Source organism: Fonsecaea multimorphosa, assembly GCF_000836435.1.
Source record: "Fonsecaea multimorphosa CBS 102226 unplaced genomic scaffold supercont1.16, whole genome shotgun sequence".
Classification (NCBI taxonomy): Eukaryota; Fungi; Ascomycota; class Eurotiomycetes; order Chaetothyriales; family Herpotrichiellaceae; genus Fonsecaea; species Fonsecaea multimorphosa.
This window is the reverse complement of record NW_015971650.1, coordinates 258,898-274,479: the sequence shown is the minus strand read 5'-3', so window position 1 is coordinate 274,479 and position 15,582 is coordinate 258,898. Positions and strand designations below refer to the sequence as shown.

At 51.1% G+C, this 15,582-nt stretch overlaps 8 protein-coding genes across 8 annotated transcripts; 4 read left to right on the top strand and 4 right to left on the bottom strand.

Annotated features, from left to right (window-relative positions):
* Nucleotides 1-335: 335 nt before the first annotated feature.
* Z520_07747 (uncharacterized protein) lies at nucleotides 336-2,769 on the top strand (the record flags this gene model as incomplete). The annotated part of the gene is made up of 13 exons (XM_016778244.1): nucleotides 336-388; nucleotides 449-566; nucleotides 628-640; nucleotides 691-783; nucleotides 840-908; nucleotides 958-1,170; nucleotides 1,226-1,284; nucleotides 1,338-1,628; nucleotides 1,694-1,862; nucleotides 1,919-2,044; nucleotides 2,098-2,152; nucleotides 2,206-2,415; nucleotides 2,508-2,769. The coding sequence occupies 13 exons, from the start codon at nucleotides 336-338 to the stop codon at nucleotides 2,767-2,769; spliced, it is 1,731 nt and encodes a 576-aa protein (XP_016630604.1).
* Nucleotides 2,770-2,863: 94 nt separating this feature from the next.
* On the bottom strand, nucleotides 2,864-3,734 carry Z520_07746 (uncharacterized protein; the record flags this gene model as incomplete). The annotated part of the gene is made up of 2 exons (XM_016778243.1): nucleotides 2,864-3,591; nucleotides 3,641-3,734. 2 exons carry the CDS (start codon nucleotides 3,732-3,734, stop codon nucleotides 2,864-2,866), a joined length of 822 nt encoding a protein of 273 aa, XP_016630603.1.
* A 682-nt stretch (nucleotides 3,735-4,416) lies between these two features.
* Nucleotides 4,417-4,927, top strand: Z520_07745 (uncharacterized protein; the record flags this gene model as incomplete). Its single annotated transcript, XM_016778242.1, has 2 exons — nucleotides 4,417-4,577; nucleotides 4,639-4,927. The coding sequence occupies 2 exons, from the start codon at nucleotides 4,417-4,419 to the stop codon at nucleotides 4,925-4,927; spliced, it is 450 nt and encodes a 149-aa protein (XP_016630602.1).
* Nucleotides 4,928-4,989: 62 nt separating this feature from the next.
* Z520_07744 (uncharacterized protein) lies at nucleotides 4,990-6,417 on the top strand (the record flags this gene model as incomplete). The annotated part of the gene is made up of 7 exons (XM_016778241.1): nucleotides 4,990-5,136; nucleotides 5,193-5,475; nucleotides 5,543-5,723; nucleotides 5,796-5,830; nucleotides 5,912-6,063; nucleotides 6,116-6,209; nucleotides 6,263-6,417. 7 exons carry the CDS (start codon nucleotides 4,990-4,992, stop codon nucleotides 6,415-6,417), a joined length of 1,047 nt encoding a protein of 348 aa, XP_016630601.1.
* Nucleotides 6,418-7,211: 794 nt separating this feature from the next.
* Z520_07743 (uncharacterized protein) lies at nucleotides 7,212-7,523 on the bottom strand (the record flags this gene model as incomplete). The annotated part of the gene is made up of 1 exon (XM_016778240.1): nucleotides 7,212-7,523. The coding sequence occupies one exon, from the start codon at nucleotides 7,521-7,523 to the stop codon at nucleotides 7,212-7,214; it is 312 nt and encodes a 103-aa protein (XP_016630600.1).
* A 1,063-nt stretch (nucleotides 7,524-8,586) lies between these two features.
* Z520_07742 (uncharacterized protein) lies at nucleotides 8,587-11,337 on the bottom strand (the record flags this gene model as incomplete). The annotated part of the gene is made up of 1 exon (XM_016778239.1): nucleotides 8,587-11,337. One exon carries the CDS (start codon nucleotides 11,335-11,337, stop codon nucleotides 8,587-8,589), a length of 2,751 nt encoding a protein of 916 aa, XP_016630599.1.
* Nucleotides 11,338-12,486: 1,149 nt separating this feature from the next.
* On the top strand, nucleotides 12,487-13,290 carry Z520_07741 (uncharacterized protein; the record flags this gene model as incomplete). The annotated part of the gene is made up of 1 exon (XM_016778238.1): nucleotides 12,487-13,290. The coding sequence occupies one exon, from the start codon at nucleotides 12,487-12,489 to the stop codon at nucleotides 13,288-13,290; it is 804 nt and encodes a 267-aa protein (XP_016630598.1).
* A 329-nt stretch (nucleotides 13,291-13,619) lies between these two features.
* Nucleotides 13,620-14,964, bottom strand: Z520_07740 (uncharacterized protein; the record flags this gene model as incomplete). The annotated part of the gene is made up of 2 exons (XM_016778237.1): nucleotides 13,620-14,796; nucleotides 14,864-14,964. The coding sequence occupies 2 exons, from the start codon at nucleotides 14,962-14,964 to the stop codon at nucleotides 13,620-13,622; spliced, it is 1,278 nt and encodes a 425-aa protein (XP_016630597.1).
* Nucleotides 14,965-15,582: the final 618 nt, after the last annotated feature.

The following is a 15,582-nucleotide window of genomic DNA, read 5'->3' as shown; positions in this document are numbered from 1 at the left end:
TGGCGTGACTTCCACTGGCACGACAAAAATACGGAACATTTTTGAGGACATCAGGGCTTTGACTCCGGATCCGGGAGACTGGGGCGCCCAGAAGCTCTTTTCTAAGGATCCAGCTGGTTTGGGGTCATGATATTGGAACTTGGGGTAATTCAGAAGTGCCGCCTCACAAGCCAGTAAAGCTTTCCGATGAGCGCGTCCCAAGCCCCTGGAGGGCTGTGTGACGCGTTTGCGATGAGTTATCAAAAAGGCATTCAAGTTTTGTTTTTATTTATTTTTCTCCTTGAATCGCCGGAGATATGCAGTATTGATCGTGCACAGTAAAGACTGCGATAGCCATGGATGATCGAGGGCATACAGGCGAACTCAAGGTCGCCATCATCGGTGCAGGGTAAGCTCTCAGCCACACTGCGATGAAAATGGCCCACTAACTCAGCGTTCTAACACTTAGCTTTTCAGGCCTGTCTGTGGCACACTACATCCGCAAATATCTCGGGCTGCAATCATTTGTGATTTACGAGAAGTCTGAATTTACCAACGGGGGAGCCGGGACCTGGAAGGACAACACGGTATGAATCGCGAACTTTTTGGTATATCAGATGGTCTGATCACATTATTTCCCTCCAACAGTATCCTGGCTGCGGTAAGCTTTCAGTACTCAACTTTGGGAGTTGACGTTAATTGGCTATCAAGCCTGCGATGTGCCGATTCACCTGTACCAGTTGAGTTGGGCGCGACAGGCCGACTGGACCGAATACCTTCCGCTCCAACCTGAAATCCAAGAATGTATGAGTATAAAATAATGGGTCAGGACCAGCTGATGTCCTAACTACAAACGCCAGATCTCAACAAAACTGCAAAAGACCACGGCTTTGTGCGCCACATTCAGTTTGGCACAGAGCTGTTGGAAGGTAAGCTCGCAATCTAAAGAGGCTCTATTCAAGATCTAAATTCGCGCAGCACGATGGATCGATGCGGAGAGTGTGTGGGAGCTCAAGCTTCGAAATGTCCTTGCACGGGATCCCGAAAATGCTGTATACAGCGTTAAGCACAATGTCCTGATTATGTGCACTGGACCTTTATCTCAGCCCAAACTCCCTGCCAACGTCAATGTGGAAACATACCAAGGTGAACAATTTCACTCGCAGCAATGGAGGTCCGACATATCACTTGGTATATCTCGCATAGCCCGATATGGCAAAAGATGATTTAACGTGATTCCCCACAGAGAACAAGCGGGTGGCAGTCGTTGGCAATGGGTGTTCAGCGACGCAATTCATGCCCATCGTAAGTCTCAGATCACAGGTTTAGTGCCAATCATTGACTTTATGGGGTTTCAGATCGCGCGGAGGACGAAACAACTGACTCAATACGTTTCGTCCCCTCAGTGGTATGTTCCTAGGGACAACCCGCTCTACAGTGATTCTGCAAGATTCTTCTTCAGACATGTTCCTGGTTTAGAGTACTTGTATCGCCTCAGTCTCGCATACGCCTGGGAGAAAGAGGCGTACAAGCTGAAGGCTGGAGACGGGCCGGCAAAAGTGAGATCCACGGTCGAAGGATTTCTTCTACAGTATATGAAAGCCACAGCTCCAGCGAAATATCATGAAAATCTCACTCCAAAGTATCCGGTATGTACAAGTTTTGTGCATGAAATGTCACCTATAACAAATTTAATGCTTACACACCCGTTCAGCTTGGCTGCAAGCGGCTCGTCTTCGACTCCAACTATTTTGCCGGCCTGCACGCGGACAATGTTGACTTGGCTTTCACTCGAGTCAGTGGGCTACATGAGAATGGCATAATTGGCCAGGATGGTTCAAAGAGAGACTTCGATGTGATTATCTGGGCGACAGGCTTCACCGGTGAGCTAGGAGTGGTATTGCCGGTGCAAAAGCAGAAACCTAACCTTTGATCACAGCAACAATGCCCTTCCAATCTTCGAAAATCTATTCACGTGGAGGAAAGGAGATTCACAGTCTATGGGAAAAGCGAGGTGCGCCATCCGCCTACAAAGGGATGATGTATCCAGATTTTCCCAACTTCTGTGAGTACTGGTCGACGTTTTGCTACCGTTCTCCAGAGCTGACTTCATTCTAGTCATGACAACTGGGCCAAACACCCTGTCGGGTCATTATTCAGTGACCACTATCATGTAAGTAAGAACACACCGGCCGAAGCAAGTACCTGATATGAGTTTGCTTCCAGAGAAATCCAAGCCCAGTATATTGCACAAGTTCTGAAATCTCAGCTGGACAATCATGTCAAATCCTTTGAGGTCACCAAAGGAGCACATGATGAGTACAATCAATGGATTCGAGATAGGATGAAGGGTCGTGTTTGGACCAGCAGCCTTTGCAATTCGTGGTTCAAGACTAAGGACGGTTTAATTCCCACCAACTTTCCAGGAACTACCACGTACGTCCGATCGAGTTATTGCTGTGAACATTATTGACCCCTCTGTCCCGCGGGCATTTACATAACCTAAACTGACTTGCAATCCCTAACAGAACGTACTGGAAAAAGACATTTTATCCTAATTTCCACCATTTCCGTCAGGTGGGAGGCACAAAAACTGTCCACGGCACGAGCATTCAAAAGGAGGTTATCAAAATGGTGCTTAAGACAGTTGTCATCCTGTCGCTCTTGTGCTATCTGGGCAAGAGACGAAGTTCCATCCAAGCCTACACCGGTCTCGGCCTTCAGCAACTACAAAGCTTCTTACAAGATAGTCTCAGCACTGTCAAGAGTGTCCTTGTCCACATTTCCTGACAACTGTGCTGGAATAGTATTCCTTGTGTGGAAAGGTGCACATGCGGTGTTTGGGGGCACCGATCTCTCTACCTAGGGAAAATGGAAGTGGTTTTCAAGACGGATCGACGTTTATCAGACTTCTCTCCAATACATAGATAAGTGCTGATCCTCGTACAGTTCTCATATGACGGCCATCGACGACTATGTCGTCAAGAAAATAAGTGTGTTGCACGTCCTTTCCGTTTTCTTGAAAGTCGACGTCCCAGTAGAATGGCCCTGCATTCAAGATCACCCTTCTTGGGTCATTGATGCTTAGAGAACTACAGATGACGTTGCGAAGCTTGGTAATGGTGACCTCTTGCTGAAACTGTGGCGGTTGGCAGAAGTACATGACCTCGTAGCCCTCGCGATTGACGAGGAGCCGTTCCGAGTCCGATGGGTGCCGATGTACCCAGGCACCCTCGGTCCGGATCGTGGGGTACTCGAAGGGCATCGAACCGTGGTGGGACCCAAATTTCTCGCGTTCTTCCACAAATGCGGCACGGGGAAAACAGATGCCAAAATCCGACAGGCATTGACTCTCCTGAACGTTCATTTTTAACTTGACGCCATCGAAGAGACAGTTGGACGTCGTGTTGCTTTCTTTATTCAGGGTGTGGAACCAGCACGACTCTCCCTTGCGTACTAGATATGGTAGGAGAACTACGAGCTCATCGTAAAGAGCCGAGCGTGCCACACATCTGTGGGTCAACTCGATCGAGTATTGTGGTCCTCGGCCGTGAATGATGCATCGCTCTACGGCGTGCTGGGGCAGCTCAAACTGCTTCTTCACGGTAAAGCCTGGCACAATATCAGCATGGCCTCGCGCCGAATGCCCCCACACACTCACCACTGACAAGCACGATCTCGATGTAGAGCTGGATCTTGCTGACTTCACTTGTGCTTGGGCCTGTTATTCGGGTCGATGTTGGAGACGAATCCATTGGCGTCGCTCCCCAAAAGAAGGAGCTGTCCAGGGGATGTCGTGTCTTGTGTATTTGAGTCTGAATGCAGACTGGGCCCGGCACTAGGTGTTTTGTTTCTCGTGGCGATCAGCTTGCCAAAGTGGTGAGAGGGTATCACTTACAATGCACCTGACGACGAGTGTCTTTCGATCCCGAGATCAACGGCAGATCCTAGTGTCATTTGAGGCTTGTCCGGGTCTAGGTAAAGGAGTCAATTTTGACTTTGACATCTACCCCAACGCTATACTCATTGTGGAATAAAACTACCCCATCACTATCATCATTTGAGCTGTGCGCCCAGACCGCATTTACTTTCTCACCTCTCTGCCAGGATTCTGAACCTGAGAGGTGTTGGAGAATTGCCCCAGATTCTGCTGGTTGCGGAGCAAACCGTTTCTGATGCAAGCTTTCCTGGACCCCAACCCGACGGAACCTTAGAGAGAGTCCAGCCTCAGCTGATGGCGGGCGACATGGATGCAATGAAGACGCAATGCGGGGGTGGGATTGCGAGAAGGATAAATGGACGATGTTGTATTGAGAGTGAGGGCTTGTTACAGCTCGTCTGATTGCTGACTTCTTGAAATTGATGAAATAACTCCAGGTAAAGACTAGGTGTCAAGGATTTGCAGAGACCTGATAATCGTACGGGACACAACGAAAGATGAAGAACCTATACTTTGCCCTCTGCTTGGCTGTTGTCTTTATTGGGATTTGGAGAGTATTGCGCATTGGCCGACGGGACCAGAAGCTCCCTCCTGGCCCTCCAACGGTGCCGATACTGGGAAATGCGCACCAGATCCCACTGACGGGACTTGGGAAAAAGTAATGGCTGCAGTCCTGGAAGGAACGCATCAATACGTGAGAGCTGACAATATCTACACAGGTTCGAACAATGGGCCAAAGAATATGGTCCAATCTATTCGCTGAAGGTGTTCAATTCCACGATGATTGTGATTGCGGATCGCAAAGCCACTTACGAGCTCCTCGACAAGAAAGGGAGCATTTATTCGGAAAGACCTTTTCTTGCCATCCCGACGTATGTCAGTCGTGGTCACCATATGACATTTGAGCAGGCGACTCCCATGTGGAGAGAAAAACGCACTGTTGTCACTCGCAATCTGAACCCCAAATCACTGGACACGAAGCATTTTCGGATTCAGGAGGCCGAGTAAATATTTTCTCCCCGGCTCGCGCTTTATATCTAAGCTGACGTCTTTGTCGGTCGATTGTTTTCATGAACAATCTCGTCAAGAATCCGGATCGCGCATTCGACTATGCCCGTTTGTACGCAGCTTCTGTCGCTGCCATTCTGGCCTGGGGATTCCGAGCGGCAGACTTGGACTCGTTCTTCTACAAGGACTTTTACAATTTTGTCGATCAGGTATGAGGCTGCTATAGTTGAGACTGATCAATATCGGCTGAGTTTGGGTTATTCAGTTTCTTGAAGCCATCGAGCCAGGAGCAAATCCACCTGTCGAAGTCGTTCCTGCGCTTTGGTACCTTCCCGGATCTTGGAAGAAGAGGGCTAATCATGTGCGTGACATGATGGACTCGACGTGGAGCAAGGCGCGGAAGATGGTCGACGATCGTCGAGCCTCGGGGGACATCCGAGACTCTATCATAGACATGAAAATTGCCGAATACGACAAGTCAGGCTGGGATATGTCCCAACATGCATTCAACAATCTTTTCGGAGAGCTGCTGGAGGCAGGCGCAGACAGTAAGTTCTATATCATGGAACTATAACACCCTGCGACTATCAGGGTGCTGATAAGTCGGTGATGCAGCAACGGCGAACATGATCCTCACAATCATCCTTGCCATTACCAAATTCCCAGAAGTGCAAGCCAAAGCTAGGAAAGAACTCGATGCTGTGTGCGGTACTGAGCGGACCCCGCTATTCTCGGACTTCCAACGACTTCCGTATATCAACTGTATCATTAAGGAAGCTTTACGATGGCGCCCAACGTATGTCTCCTTCCGAGTCCTTGATATTTCGAACCTGATGGGCCGCCGAACTGTCTTCTGATTGAGAAACAGCTCAGATCTAGGCATTCCCCACCGAGTAGCACGAGGTCAGTTGCAGCTTTTCTTATTTATTACACGACTCTTCCTGTCTGGAGGACCACATCTAATACGCTGGGACATTTCTCCAGATGACTGGTATAATGGTATGTACTTTCCCAAGGACTGTACGGTCTGGTTAGCCGCCTGGGCCATCCACCACAATGACGACATCTACCCGGACCATGAACGCTTCAATCCGGATCGATTCTTGAACCATGACAAGCTGGCCAACGAATACGCGGTCGGAGCTGACTGGCAAAACCGAGATAAGTTGCTCTTTCTAATCTTGATAGGCTGTTGAAGCTAACATTTTCCCGGGATACATCATTACGGATACGGCGCCGGTCGAAGAATGTGTCCCGGGATCCACCTCGCAGAGAGAAGCATGTGGAGAGTGACTGCGAAGCTTCTATGGGCTTTTGAATTTGAAGAGCTGCCAGACCACCCATTAGATGTGAACGCATATACCTCCTCGAATCTGGTCAGACCTCTGGAATTTCAGGTCAAGGTTACCCCTCGGAGCGAGCAGCACCAGGAAGTCATCGAACGCGAGCTGATAGGAGCATTGGGATTCTTGGATCAATACCGCCAATGAGATGGGTATTGGGTACTTGAGGTTATACAAGTTCTCGACGCATCATTACTCCCAGACAGCTCTTTCGATTTCATTGGTATTGAGGGTTCCGGTTTGGAGAAGGAAAAGGAACATATCACGAGACACGCATTACCTGGACTCTGTCCACACGGGACTAACAAGGTATATTGGGAACAGTCGTCTTATTGAGGTAGCTTCTGTCGGTTGCACAAAGGTTCGTGATAGTCAGGTAAACTTGCTAGGCAGTGGTAAAGTGTCAGTTTCTTACTTATTTGTCCACTACCTGCTTGCCTACTCACCGCGTCTGCCAGCCCATCTCAGTAGATGTACCGAAAGTTCAGATTCTCCCGGTCCGTTAGGTCTTCGAACGCCGTAGTATCGACATCTCGTTCGTAGTGGCCTTAGATCTTGTCGCGGCGCGCGTTTTCGTACTTCATCAGCATCTAGAAGGTGATGATAACGTAAACTTCGAGGAAGTGACTGTCATATCATATACAATATTAGTACTTAGTCTCCAACTCGGGGGTATAGGTCGTAAATGAACGAAGGAGATAATTAGGATCGTGTATTGCATACATACCTGATAATCATGCTCTAAATGCCTAGTTTATATCCGGGCGCTTGGTCCGTCTTGTAGAAAAATAGGCCGGCGATGCTAAAGAAAAATGGTATAGTTAGCCAATATTCCTCAACTAAACTCGGACTTCTCGCTTGATGGCTGGGAACACGCTACATCAAAAACACTTCCAATTCTTGACGTCATGGTAGAACTTGAGGCCTCGGACCGAAATTTGTCACTGAAAGGATCTTTCAAACTGAAGCCTGCAAAATATGGGTTTGGTGGCACTGTTCAGCACAGCAGAGTTGCCCGTGTATTCCGGAATTGAGCTCCTGGTGGCGTCGCTCCTGTCGCTGAGGACGTACCAGCTGGAGATACTCCGACGTCTCAACGGCCATGGCCCGACATAACCTTGCCGGTCAGAGTCGGTTTCTTGCTGTTGCGCTAGGGTAACGTGGAAAGGGCTATCGTTTTCGTCGGCATATTCGATATGTTGGGCGGTGCCAGTAGGTTGCTCAGCGATAGTTGCAGTTGTTTGACCTGTCATCGTCGTCGTTTGCGACAGTTGTGATCGAAGGAATTTAGTGTGGTTTAACTGCGCTGCACCGTTGACGTTGTGAAATCTGACTGCTAAAGGAAGGTATAGGATGTATCAACAGAACGCCAGGAACGATTGTTGACTGCAGAAAGCAAGAATTGATGAGTGAAGGAGGACGAAAGTACTGGAGAGAAAGAGAATCCGACAACAAGGATACGGAGTACAAGAGTCCAATATAAACGTTATGTTCTCGGCAACCGTGGGCCGGAGCAGCAGCCTGTACCTGGAATATCATCACGAGACCAGGTCTAGAACCTGAGTCTCTGTCCGGTAACCCAGCATTTCCCAACCGCCGTACGCTACCGGTCACGAAAGACGCAAAAGGGAAGGGAACGAGCCTCACGGAATCTCGAAAGAGACTTTTCTTGTCCGCAGCGCACCTCCCAAGCAGAACACTCTCCTTGGCGATCGCGATCTCCTGGCGGACGATCCAGTACATAACCTGGATCTAGATCCTCCAGACCCAGCTAGCTAGGGGGGATTACAACCAAAACAAGAACTCTTCAGGGATGGGTGGGGAGCTGTGAATCCTGTCTCTGCCATTCTTGCACCTAGTACTTGATACTTCGATAGCCGCGGTCTTGCCAGTGGAAGAATCGTGAAGAGCCATTCTGTGCAGAAACTCAAAACAAAAGAAGCAAGGCTGGGGAAGAAGAGAAGGACCGGAAACACACACAAAAGGCGATAAGAACAGTTTGGTATTTTCCTGATCCTAATGCCTAACAACCACTGTACCCCTAAGCGTGACGCCTTGCGATGCTATGTGACTGTCATTTTATGAGTGAAGTCTCTCCGAAAGTGGACACTTAACCCTGCTCCCTGCGTCCCGCCATGCAAGTATAACTGGATCCCTGCGCTGTGAGAGGCTGTAGCTCCACAGGATGCGCCACATCAAAGGCAAGAGTGAAATAAGAAAATACGGAAGCTGAACAAACGACGATGGTCTTCTGCCCTGGCTGGCTAGACCCTGCTTCGTCTCTGGCGGACGGCTGGGCTTGATGCGGTGATCCCATCAATGACGACCTCCCGCGTGCTCCAGGGTCTTGATATACCTCACAAACGCCTTCTTATGCACCATTCCTCTGTATTCACCCTCATTCAACACGCAAATGTACCTCAAACCCAACTTGACAAAGCATTGATACACAAGATCCATTGGCGAATGCATGTCCAACGCCACCGGTGCAGGGTCGATATAAGGAGTCAAATCGGTCGGATTGCTGGCCGGCGAGTCCTGATCGTCAGAGTCGTCCCTTCCGGAATCGTAGCCAGCCTCCTCAAACGCTTCCCAGTAACGGCGATGCGTATTGTGCGCATGATCCCCGGTGGAGAGTAAGCAAAAGGCGTTATCCTCATCCTCTACCCTGTCCAGAGCGAACTCCAAGTCTGGGGCCGGGATCAGCCCGACCAACTTCTTGTCTCGGAGGATAGGCAGACCGCCGTCGAGTTCGCCCAGATTTTGTAGGCGGCGGAGTTTGGCTCGCAAATCACTGGCCTTGACAAGAGGGGATATTGTGATGTCAATCACTTTGTCCCTTCGGAACCGGGGCGTGATGTCTCCGAGTTCCGAGTCGAAGACCGGCGTGCTCCTGTTATCTAGAAATGGATACGAATTCATGTCGGTGAGAAGGTCATATATGCTCAGGGGCTCGACGGCGTCGGCGGTCCATTTGGCACAGAGGACGCCCAGAGAGAAGGGTAGCACATGGTCAAGGCTTCCTGTCAGTTCAAACAGGATGACCGCCAAGGTGACAGAGAGACGTGTGACGCCGCACATGGTAGCACCCGCCGCCACCAAGGCATATACTCCAGGCGTGACACATGCTTCGATGTTGCCGGCATCCCGACAGTGCGACCACAAGAAGAAATTTGGCAGCTTGACAACAACATACTGGGTCAAGTGGCCGACTATGCGCCCCATCAGACCACCAACCACCATTGACGGTACGTAAATGCCGGCCGGCACCTTGATCCCAAAGGTAATGGTCGTCAGAAAGGCCTTGACGACGAATGCCATGCTCAGGTAGCCAATAACCCTGAGCATTTCATCCTCTGTTTTAGGACAGAGACCCGTCGACGAATGCTTCTGGCATGGACTCGCCAGCTCGAAAAGCAGCTCTGTGACTGCTAGTCGGGTGTACCGGTTCCAGAAGCTGATGAGGCCAGTGACAAGTGCCACAAGAAGAACTTCCAGCATTGGATATGTCTTGATGATTTTGATGCGCCGGAATGTGGTAGCCCAGAATCTAGACGCTTTGATAAAGAGCGCACCAGCCAGCCCGCCTGCAACGCCGAGCAAGATGAATATGAAAAGCTCGAAGAAACGCCAGTCGGTGGTGTAACGGACTTCAAACAAGACAATTTTGGACGTCCCGTAGGGATTGAGAAACTTGAGGGACAATGCGGCCACGATGCAACAAAAGAATGTTCGGAACAGTGTCTTGGACGGAAAATAATAGCTGACTTCCTCCAGGCTGAAAAGGACTCCACCCAGGGGTGAACCAAAAGCGACGGCCACCCCAGCGGCAGCGCTGGCGGATAAGACCTCCCTTCTCTTACCGTCATTGAGGTTGTACTTGGAGAACAACCTGCAAGCAATATTGCCCACGCATGTTGCAATATGGACATAAGGACCTTCTTTGCCCAGGCTCATCCCTGACGCCACGCTCAGAATCAGAGCGATGGTCTTCAGGACCAAAACTCGCAGGCCAAGATATCCGTGGAGAACAAAGCCACTCAAAATGACCTTGACTTCGGCAACACCACTTCCAGCGGCCGAGTAGTACACGTTTGGAGGCGGGGGATCTTGTGTTGGCAGCAGCTGAGCACCTCCTGACTTGTCCTCATCGGCATCATCATTCACGTTCTGCTTGACCGCTCCCAGATTCTCGTCAAAAGTAGAGGCAATGTGTGAAGGTACGACTGTCTTGGAATAGAGAGTGATGAAGCATGCCAGCGCGGCGAGAACCATGGATCCGATGACGAATGCCACGTAGTCGATGTAGATGTCGTCCATACCGGAGGGGTGAATGAGTTTGGACCAGGTCCTCCATCTGTCACAGTTTTTTTTGCCAGCACAGCAGTTTGTCCGACCCAGATACCAGGCGCCTCGACAGAAGCCACGCTTGATATCAAAAATGGCCGACTCGGTCACGTCGACAAAGTAAGCAATCCCCGCCGTAGCCACGCCGATCAGAGCCACGAGAACCCAACCCTGAGCTGAGTCGAGAAGCAACGCCAGGCGTCCTCGCCAACCTCTTCGCTTTTTCATGTCCAGGACACGGTATCCATCTGCAATACTGTCGTGCACCCAGTCGGTCGAAGTGAATTGATCATACCACAGCCGATCATCTTTGGACAAGGAGCCTGCCAGCATGGACGAGGATAGCTTCGGCGTACGGAGACCAGAGTTCCGCATCCAGACAGGACTGGTATTTCCAGAGGGTCGAGCACTGTAATATCTCCGCCTGCGTAGACTGTCACTTGTACTGTTTACCCTCGACAGCTGTCTTGACTTTGGTGACTCGGGCATGCTCTCGGTATACTTGCGGGCAGAGCGGTGGTCTCCCTCCAAAAGGGCGCTCTGCTCTGTTGATCTTGGAGTCATGATGAGGGAAGGTGGTAAACGGCCTCTTATTTCGCTCGCAGACATGGAAGTATTCGTCCTGCGCAGGGTTTCAGGGGAGGACGGCGTGGTTGCAGGGCGGGAGGAATAGTGGTCGGCCTCATCGGGGTCCTGAAAAGAGACAAAAGACTTGGGCATGGTGAATGCCAGCAGCTCCTTCTGATTTTCCTCCTCCTAAAAGTTCTAGAAGCACCGGGAAAGGGTAAGTTGACTGGTAAAAAAGGTGTCACGAACGACGTCCCTCACAGGCAGACGCCGCCTTCCAGGAGTCGTCAGCTGGCCATTGAAGGGGGAAGGTGAGAGGCAGAATAGTCGCAGGAGGGGTGTGCAAACAGGAACAATCCAACTTCTATGAGTCAAGAGACATCAGATGTCAGCGGCAGTGCAGAGAGTATGACCTTCATCAATTGGGGAGGGGGATGGGGGCTCGTAGAGATGAGGTGGTATGGGCCGACCAAGCCTCGACAAGGGGGTGACCAGATGAAAAGGGTGACAGTGACAGTGTCTTCAGTCGCCAGGCATCGGCGTCTTGATCAGGTGGACGACACGGTTTGGTGAAGAGAGTACTGGATTCAGTAGATAGCCGGAGGAGACACAGGAGAGTGGCAGAGGGTGTCGTGGGCGTCCCATCATCTGACAAACTTTTGGTGGCCGAACGCGTCGAGGTCGGGATGGTCTATCGTTTCTGCCCCACGAGGTTTACGAGGACGAGTCAAAGGCGCAGTCTGGGGCGGCGGCGGCTACGCTCGCAGCGGTGAACCGGCTGGGCATACGCAGACATACCTAAGGACGCCCCCCGTGCGGTTCCCAGTCGAGTATTGTCGTTACTTCATAGTTAAGGATCTTCTCTTACCAACGCCCAATGCTGTCCGAGTTGGGCGGCAATTGGACGTCCAACACGCCTAGAGAATCCTGCCGTCACTCGTCGGCAACCTCGGTGCATGGAAACATTCTACTTGGTCCTCTACTGCTTTGATTCGACAACTAGTCACTGACGATGACTTGCAGATGGGCGGCGACTGGCCCCGGCAGCTGCCAGCCCTTGTGCATCTGCAGCTACTCTTTAGTGACCAGCAGATGATTCGTCCTGGTGATCATTCTTGGATGCACCTGGATGCACCTGGATGCATCAGAATGCACCATCCTGTCATACTGCATCTCCGAGAATTGCCCCACGCTCAAAGTGAACACACTGGGCGATCTCTAACAGAGGCCCATCCCTTCTGTGCCTTGCCTTCTTCTTTACCTTAGGTACCAGTACAGGCTGCTCACGGCTAATCGGTAACAATGTCTCGTTCTCCTGCTCCCGATCAACATCCAGGTGCGTCCAGCACACCACCCAATCCGCACCCAACCACATACCCGCAATTCATCCTCTTCGGCGACAGCATCACCCAAGGTTCCTCCCAGGTCCTCTTTGCCTCCTTGGCCGAATGGTACTCTCGCCGTCTCGATGTCCTCAACCGCGGCTTCAGCGGCTACACTGCCCCTATGGGCTATGACATTCTCCGGCAATTTTTCCCGTCATCAGAAGCTGCTCCATCATCGTCAACCACCACTCCGAGAGTACAGTTGATGACCATCTTCTTTGGTGCCAACGACGCCTGCCTACCTGGCCACCCGCAACATGTCCCTCTGGCCGACTATCAACAAGCTCTCAGATCCATAATCACCTCTCCGGGCATCGAGTCGCACCAGACGAAATGTCTCCTTGTCACTCCCCCACCTGTCGATGAGTGGCAACTCGGATCGGAAGAGCGGACGGCAGAACACACGGCGACATATGCCTCCGCGTGTCGAGAGGTAGGGATAGAAATGGGAATCCCCGTCCTGGACCTCTGGACGATATTTATGACCGAGGCTGGCTGGCAGGAAGGTTCGACGGGCGCCCTGATAGGGAGCAAAGACGCGCCCAGGAATGAGGTCTTGGGGAAATTGTTGAACGACGGATTGCATTTCACTCCGCAGGGCTACGAGCTGATGTATCAGGAATTGGTTCAGCTAATCCAACACCAGCTCCCGGATCAACTGCCAGAGAAATTACCAATGATCTTCCCGGATTGGAAGGACAAGCTGGGAGTTCTGCGGTAGACGGTGAATAATGGACTAGCGTCGAGCAACGCCACTACAGAAACAAGAACCGATAGAACTCAGAGTTTATAGAAGCTGGATTCAATTTTTAGGCAAGATTCTAGGAACAGGCATCGGCTCCGCAAGACGAGCATACACCCGACTTGACGGAGCACTTCTGTTTACCACCATCACCACGAAAAGACGGAAAGGAGTGACCGGAAAACAAATCTCAAGCATCAGACCCCGTTTCGCCGGAGAGGAGAGAGTGTGTTGGCCTATTGAGAGATAACAATAGACTTGAGGATGAGACACATCGAGGGGGAGGAGATCATGGATTGGCCACAATCTCACTCCTCGCCGCTCTCTTCGTCGCTCTCGGCTTCATCGAGCCATTGCAAGAACTTCTCGGCAGCTTTACGGACCTTGCGGCTGGTGCTGATGTCGACATATTTCTTGCTCGCCTTCTGGCCCCAGGCTTTGGCCACCTCTTCGGTCAGGAGGTCATTTTGATAATAACCAAGCAGGATAGCCGGCACTTGAGGAATCAAAGCTGGGTGGTCATTGCCGACGAAACGCTCAGTGCCGCCAAGGAAAGCCTTCATATGCTTCTCAGAATCGCCGATCATGGTCTTGAGCATGCTGGCCCGTTGTGGGATCTGTTTCACAATGTTCTCGTCAAAGACAGTCTGAGCCAGAACGGTGAGGGTCTTGTGCTTGTTCTCGATGCCCAGTTCTTTGGCCTTCTTGTAGATCTCGAGATCATCGACTTTGCTGACGGAGCCCAAGGCTTTTGCTTCATCGATCATCCAGGATCCGAGTTGGTCGTATGCATTGACGCCATTTTCCTCGCCGTCCTCCTCCTCATCAAAGGCAAGGGAACGCTTTAACTCGGTTGGAAGCTCTTTGGCACGTGCAGCCACGGCTTCGGCGGAGGTGTCGACGGCCCACTGCTCTTCCTTGGGCTCTCCGTTGGTGTTGGCCTCGATAACCTTGGCATCAGCATTGATCTGTTTAGTGAACTCGTCGTCGCTGCCAGCTGCAAGTTCCACGTCTCCTTCATCGACGTCGCCCTTGTCAGAGTTGGAGTCGTTGGGGCTGCCACCGTTCATAGAGCCATTTTCCTGTGCCCCGGCCTTGGCTCGATCGCGACGGGACATCTTCTCCTTCTTTGCGCCTTTCTTTCCACCCTTTGGTTCGTTCTTGAGAATGAATCCGCTCAATTTGTGGCGAATGTCAACCTGAGTGCGTTGCCCACAGGCTTTGCAGTCCAACAGAATGCGTCCGTCCTTGATGTTGATCTCGGTCTCGGGGTTTTTGCACGACTTGCAGAGGACGAACCTGGATATGAAGCCGTCCAACGAGTCTTGCAACTTGCCGGCCTCGTGGGCCCCGTTGATGATCCAACGATCATCCTTTGGGTTGGTGTTGGTCTGGGCACCGAGCTCGAAACCAAAGTACTTGATTATGTAGGCAGGAGGACGGGCCAGGGAGGCCGAGACGCTAGGAAGGTTGGCAACAACAGTCCTGACAAAATAACAATTAGTATTTGTAATGGGTAGCGTGATGGAAAAGAATAGCTCCGGGGACTTACTTGATACCATTGCCTTTTCCTTCAATCTTGGACTGCAAGCGCTCCATCTTGTAGCGGTAAAAGGGATCGGTAACATCCCGACGAATATTGATGGTAGCCATTTTGAGGGATGGTTGATGATCTTTTTCCCGGGGATTTCTCTGGAGGAAAACTGGTGGGATGGGAAGAACCAAGGTCTTGATATCTCAGGCGGACACAAGGAGCAGCGGGTGGTGTTTGGCGTGGGTGAGGATGTTTGCGAATCTTTCAAATTGACCAGACATGCGTGGACTTCACCACTGAATAATGGAATATAACATGAAGAAAACGGTCACCGGCAGCGTATCAACCATAGGAGGACCTTGCGACGCGACAAAGATGTCTTTTAGCCGGAAATATGTCCAGCTTTTGCTTGGTTTTGGTTTTGGAGGTGTGAAAGGCTGTCCGATACATGAACAAATCGATGGGCCTGCGCTTGTGACTGCTGAGGCGTTTGCTTCTGCGGTGAATGGGCTGAGGACACAGCGGATCGGACGAGCCGAGCAGGACGAGAGAGCGAACTGGTCTTTGAGGGCGATGGAAATACTGGGACTTTGGAGGAGTCTGTGACGATGGGGATATCTGGGCGAGAGCGAGAGATTCTCGGCCGCTGGACAGAGTGAAGTAATGATGGTGAGAAAGAAAAAGAGAAAAGTCTGGCGGAAGGAGGCGAAGAGAAATATCTTCTTGTTGCGGGACTA